At 37.8% G+C, this 6,716-nt stretch overlaps 1 protein-coding gene and 1 long non-coding RNA gene across 3 annotated transcripts in view; one reads left to right on the forward strand and one right to left on the reverse strand.

The window, feature by feature from the left end:
- The first annotated feature begins 6 nt into the window (after window positions 1-6).
- LOC110117045 lies at window positions 7-5,176 on the forward strand. Its single transcript, XR_002305726.2, has 2 exons — window positions 7-250; window positions 4,601-5,176. It is a non-coding gene; the product is annotated as an uncharacterized LOC110117045 (long non-coding RNA).
- The window catches only part of LOC105686916 (DNA polymerase alpha subunit B), a 10,808-nt gene continuing 4,536 nt past the window's right edge, over window positions 445-6,716 (reverse strand). For both annotated transcript variants that reach the window (XM_012402185.3, XM_012402184.3), the window contains exons 4-7: window positions 2,212-2,309; window positions 1,276-2,067; window positions 1,014-1,217; window positions 445-933 (exon numbers count right to left, since the gene is read on the reverse strand). In XM_012402185.3, the coding sequence (XP_012257608.2) occupies window positions 603-933; window positions 1,014-1,217; window positions 1,276-2,067; window positions 2,212-2,309 (1,425 nt within the window). In that variant the 3' untranslated portion in view covers window positions 445-602. The remainder of the gene's footprint in view (window positions 934-1,013; window positions 1,218-1,275; window positions 2,068-2,211; window positions 2,310-6,716) is intronic.

Below are 6,716 nucleotides of genomic sequence, written 5' to 3' on the forward strand. Positions count from 1 at the left end.
GTGTAAAAATTATTTGTACGGTGCTTGTGGCGCCATCGATTGTTAAATTAATATAATGTAAAACGTTCTTTGCGGGGCAAACTGGAAGCAGCATAAAATTTCGGCAGGACTGCGAAACTCAAAATTCCCTAGAATTTGTTAAGACTTACAGCTGACAGTTACGTAACAAAATGACGGCCGTTAGGGAGCTCCGGCATTACCCGGAAGTGTAACACTCAAGTATGGAAAACGAGACTCTCTTCAAAATGAGGTAAAACGACTTTTAGATCCGCGTAATTTGATAGTGCATAATATTTACATATTTATAAAATTTCTTGGTCTTTTTTGTATTGATTCTGAAAGCGAATATACCTACCACCTGTTGATTGCTGAAAAGTTAAGATCTCATTAACAGAAACTGGGTCGATGGGAATTTAAGGGTTGCTAAAAGAAATGAAAATGTTGTTTTTGTAAGTAATAAGACGTAGTATTCGACGCGATCACAATATAGCAATTTTGTACATAAACAGGCAACACGCATGTTTTCTGATGGAATTCATCTATTGGTACAACTAACTAAAAACAACGATTTAAATATAATTATTATAAAACAACCCTGTGACTTAAATTTTTAGAATCTGTACAGTAATTTTGTTGTTCAGCGTCGCTTTAACGTCCTTACTGGAACGAGTCATCGTGACGCATATTCTTGCAAAACATCTCTTTGACAGTCTTTCCGGATTCATAGCCAAGCAGTTGAACATCTTGTTGCAAAAATATCGCAAACTTGATGGCAGTATTAAAATGTGTGGCTGTTGATTAAAGAATGCATAATTTTGCCATAGATCTGTATCCAAGTTTAGATCCTTCGCAGGTGGGAACAATGGGTAAAAACATTTCTGGGCCAGAATATGTGATGCTAGCCGTGACAGTCTGTCAAACTTTGCATGTTTGCTGAATGTAAGAATAGGAAAATAGAGAAGCATGTTATTTAGAATCGAACATTTTGGAAGGTAGATGAAACGTTCACTTACAAACTGATCTCTTCCCGTCCCAAGTGCATCATTGAATCGACTGAGGTTGTACCTATTATTAATCCATTGATATCGATCATGCAGGGATCAGGCATTAGATGGAGATTTGGATATTCCTCTCTCAACTCAAACTCTGGTGTGGGGTAAACTGAGTGGTGGTGAACATCACGATTTGAGGCAACCAAAATCACTTGGGTAGATGTACTAAAAATAAGGCACAAACTCATTTTCTGAAGTCAAAAAATATTTTCCAAGCCCTCACCTTTCCAGCTTGTTCATAATGTTTCTGATGCACTGTTCAAAGAACTCATCAAATGTGACGGAAATTTCGCAATTTTGAATCTCCTTGTGAGTAAATTCGACAAATGGTCCAATCAGGATCAGTACGTGCGGTTCATTTTTCACAACATAATCGATGAGGTCCATCAGTGGCTGGTAATTCAGATCATCGGGGTGCGTGAAAGGTCCTGCCGCTACGACAATCTGAAGGTTTTGATCAGAGGATACCTCAGGTATCGGAGAAGGGGGCGCTAGGCACCGGTTAGTCAAAGTTTTGACAACAACGGCAGCCCCTGTTGGATTAAAGCCCTTGATGGAGACAATTTGTCCTGGAAATATGGAACACTGCTCAACTCCGCTTAGATCCAGTTTCATCATTCGACCATTTGAAAGCGCTCTCGTTCCTTGCAATAAAATAGGCCCGATGTTGACTTTGTTCTCATCAGACTCACAACATATTCTACCAAAAGTCCGTATCTCGTGTTGGCACCTAACAAATGAGGGAGCTAGTTCCAAATCGACTTCATCGGCATGATTTCTCGCATCACTCATCCAGGCTCCCATCTTTTCACAGACTAAATCTACAGCTTCGGCTTTCTCTGGGAGCGTTTCATACATATAAAAAATGTTTGTAGGTACATGAGGTTGCTGTTCAAGTTTTTTTACGCTCACTTTATGCCTGTCTCTATTACACCAGGAGCTTAATACAGGACCATATTTCAAAAGAATTTTTTCATCACCCTCTGAAGTAGATAGTTGGCGGCTGGGAGTCGTCCTGCATGAATGTAAAATGAGGTGATGGAGACGAAATTTTTAGTGAAGATGTGATCTTATCTTATTTCTGAGCAAATTCTGGAAGTTTTTGCAATATTTTTTGGAAGTTAAAAAGAAACTTTAATTAGTGAATAATGGGCCTCACGTTTTTAGGGAGAAACTGTCTGGTGCAAATGGGCTGTCAATGGCTCGTATTTTGATTTCAGTAATGTCCGCGTCCCCTGGGCTCCTCGACCGCTTAGCCTGTTCGAAACAAGGAAAATGATAACAAGGGAAAGAGACTTCGGAAAAAACCATTATCTTAAATATTTCACATGATGGGTTTTTCGTGAAACGATGCTGCTTAAAATATTCGCGGGAGAAGATTCATTTTCCCACCTTTTTAAGAGGCTGCCGTAGACGAGTGTGTATCTAGTCACGATTTCAGAATAATCACGTGTACCAAATCCATACTCGTCTATGGAAATTCCTCTCGCTGTGATACGTCTAAGTAATACAATAAATATCACAAACCTCTACAAAAAAGACTAAACGAGTCTCGAGAGAAACTGCACAAGAATTCAAAGACTTGCTGTTTCACTGATAATGATTATGTACTGATTGCGAGTAAATTAATTCAGATTTCTTCTTATCTGAAAACGTGGGTGGCTTAGAGATGTGATGTAGTAGTCGTTATTCCGTTGCGATGCTTTTCTAATCGTACTTAATGAGTGTGGATCTAGTCACAAGTTAAAATTACTGTGCACTAGACCAGCACTCACTCAGTACGGTCAGAACTCAAAAATCTTCAAAGTCGCCAATTGCTGTAAAAATTTTCAAGTACTGAAATAGATAAAAAATAATTTAGATGATACTTTTCGAAACAAAGTGCGCAGTGTATAATATAATCGCGACAAGTAATAACTTCGGTTTTCATCCCACCCAAAGTTAAATCTACAAATGATTAGAACAGAGTTAAAATATTCACACACATATAATAACTCTCGAACATTTATTAAACATAAGAAAAATCTTCGATATGAATTCAAAGTAAATATTTGTGGTCGATTGAAAGTTGGAGATGACATAAAATATGAAGAGTTGAGACTGCACCAAAGGCAGTAACAACCAGTGGCAGCAGTACCAGCAGCTAAAGGTTAACAGCGGTTAAACCGAGACATTTATTACGCATTGTTTCAATCAATTTCAACCATCTCATCTCGTTCTTCATCTTCATCTTCTTTTTCTTCTTATTTAGAGACTCCGAGGGATATTCCTCACGCAAAATCTAAATCGTCCAACCGTTCGTCTGTCTAGATCTATTATTGTAAGATATCTATGTGTCTCAACATACATGCCGACGTACAATTACCGTCAATTTTTCAACATTATTTCATCGCGTACATACGTAGAATTGCCTAAATTTCACTTTTTTTACATTTCTTTTTCCTTCTTCTCAATGTGATTGGTATGAATTATAACTCGAAAGGAAACGGTTGCGGTTTTGAGAGAAGTGTACAAAGGAGAAGAGAAAAAAACTTATGAAAGTAAAAATTGTGCGGTGACTATCATTTGCTGACAATACGAAATTTTTCCCTTCAATCGCTCTCTCCAAAGAAAAAGTTCTTTACACGTGTACATATGTATGTGTGTGTTCTTTTTTTTTGAGTATAGCCTTTCTGTAACAGCGTTTCTCCCCGAAGTATGTAGATAAGTGTATATATAAATCATATATAATACATAAATAAATCGTTCTTTCATGGCATGCTTAGCTGGAGTATAAGAATACATCAGGCATGTATAAACTGCAGAGATGCATATGATGAATACATGCATCGAAACACACAACGAAAGAACGAACGAACGAACAAACGAACTAACTGAACTGAACTGAACACCCGCCCCGCCTTTGAGAGAGGAGCCCCTCTCTTTTTACCCATACATATGTACATGTTGCACGTACATATATACACACATATATGTACACATTTATTATAGCTACTGCTGTTGTTGCTGGTGGTGCACAACCGACACATACAAATGACCGAGGATCACGAACTACGTGAAGAAAGAGGACGAAACCGTGGGAAATGCCGTTGAACTTTTACCAGTTTTATGCTCGTGTTTCGCGCCCGGAGAAACCACCCTACCAAATATATACCCTTCTTCACATACATAGGTATATTCTATCGAAACTGATGCCTACCGCTGCACGCTCCGATAATTCAGATGCACATACACATAATACACCGAACCGTATACCATTATTATATTGATTTTATTCCCCAATTGGATAACATATATCCCGCACACAAAGCCCATTATTTATTGTCCGAGTCGAGTGCCGAAGGGCTGAATAGTCGAGAAATAAGGGGCCAATATTATAATGGGGGTGGTGATGGCGGCGTGGCGGGGAGGAGGAAAGATAATGTAAACGGAGAGTCGGTCAATTGCACTTAATTGGCCTATATGCTCGGTTAATATATATAGAATGAACTAACGTGTTGTATTTCTTTCTTTATATATCTGTTTCCTTTTTCTTTTTCTTTTTCAAGGTATATCCGTATCTGCATCGTAGCGAGGGTGTGCTCTCAATGGTCATGGTGTTTGTGGGCGGAGCTGGAGAAAGACGAATAAAAAAGAAGAAAGAGAACGATTTCAACGGTCGCCATTTTAACGGTCGTCGAAAAATTGCAAACAAGCTTCTGATGTAATAAAGCCGTACACATGGTATATAGGGGTTTGATTTTGGTTGAAATTTGAGTACGTAAATATATAGAAGACCAGGATAAGGAGACAAAGGAATCGGTTGACATATGATCTTTTATATAAATATATAGATGGGGAGATTATTAACAGTTCGTTGGATTCGCAGGCGAACCGAGAATTACGTGATGTGTTCGCATTCAAGACGAAACGAAGAATTCTGCCGTATCCGTTATCGAAGCAGAAATAACTTCGTTGAAAACAAAAAAAAAAATGAAAAAACGATGATAAAATGAAAAACCATCCAGAGGTTCACAATAAAAGAGAAAGTTCGCGTTCGAACATCGAGATACAATAATTTCAAACAGGGCTTTTGTAATATGACGATCAACAGGAAATACAAAGTAACAGAGTAAACCTGAAAAGAGAACAACTATTAATCATATTGTGTTCCGCTGACCGAAATGATTCAATAGATTGCTATATTCAAGTTCGTAAAAATGTTATTGAATCTTTTTTTTTTTTTTTTTCATAATTGAAGTGTAAAAGGTACAGTGAAAATGTACGAATGTGGAATGTGGACGGAATTATAGAAATAGATCGATAAAATTTGCAATCAAGGTGTATTTTAACCGATGTGTGAATCAATAAGTTTCACGGAGACCGAAGTAGGTAAGTATATATAATTACTAACAAAGTAATCACAATCTGTAAAACAACTAAATTTATATAAGACTTGTGAGTGCAGATTCGGCCGAGATCGGATTAACGGTTCACATCTATTCCATCCCTCCTCTACTAAATTTCCCACTCTCTCTCTTTTTCCTTCTTTAATGGAGGCGAATATATACATATACAAATATTATTACGTGGCAATGTGATGAATTAAAATACTCACATAGTAAAAAATGTAATTAAAAAAAGACAAGAAAAATAAATTACTATTTCAAGTAAATATAACGAATCGGTCAATATGATTTCTAGATCTCACGTAGTCGAGAAAACAAAGGAGAAGTAGACCCGATTGGTCATCCAGCTTGAAAGAATAAATCAGCAAGAACACTTCGGAATTTGTTAGTCACAATTGATGATGTGTAATGTCGGTTGAAAATCGATTCTCGGAATAATTTCTTTCCTCTACCTACATAAGCAATCCGTATAGAAAATATCACAGCACAAGGAATGCCGGTTTACATATTAATAAAAAGAGCGGACGTTTTAATAATAATAATTCGAATCTGAATTCTGGACACGAAGGTTAATCGTAACGGTAAAAAACTAAAAACAGAAAAAGAATAAATTAGAAGTATAAAAGAAAAAAAATTTCAAGACGAAGACTTTCGAAGCAAAAGCACTAAAGCGAATCGAAGTGACGCTCCTGACTCCCGGCGTCGCGGCGTCGGTCTTCAACGTCTAAAATATTTCGAACTGAACGTTGAAACCAGCAACAGCAGCAACAGGTAGTTCGATCGCTATATGAACGGTGACGCAACATTGGCAAACACGTTTACGAACTTTGTGTATAATATGTATCGTCTACGTATGTATATTAAGTTTTAAATATTGAGTTTAAAACAGATGAACACTTGGCGTCGGTTGTGTGGCTCTTGTTTCTCTGTTTTAAGGATTAAAATAGTACTTTTATCAGATACATGAATATGAAAATGTGCAAAAAAAACCGAACGGTACGATGAAATAATTTGCACGGCACAAAACTTGGTTCACTGTAAAATATCGAATAATTCGAGACCTCGGGATATGGATAGTCGAGGAGCGTCGCCGAGGAGAACGATTATGGCGGACGCGTCCTTGAAAACTGAAATTATTCCCTTTGAAAGAAATCTGGACGGCTAGGTTGCCTCTCTGGCATAAGCCAGCAGCAGCAGCCCCGTGAAGTCGCGGTGGGGATTTTGTTCGAGGCATAGGCCAGGGCAGGCCAGAAACTAAGCGGAATCGAGCAGAGAG

Source organism: Athalia rosae, chromosome 3 (genome assembly GCF_917208135.1).
Source record: "Athalia rosae chromosome 3, iyAthRosa1.1, whole genome shotgun sequence".
NCBI classification, from domain to species: domain Eukaryota; kingdom Metazoa; phylum Arthropoda; class Insecta; order Hymenoptera; family Athaliidae; genus Athalia; species Athalia rosae.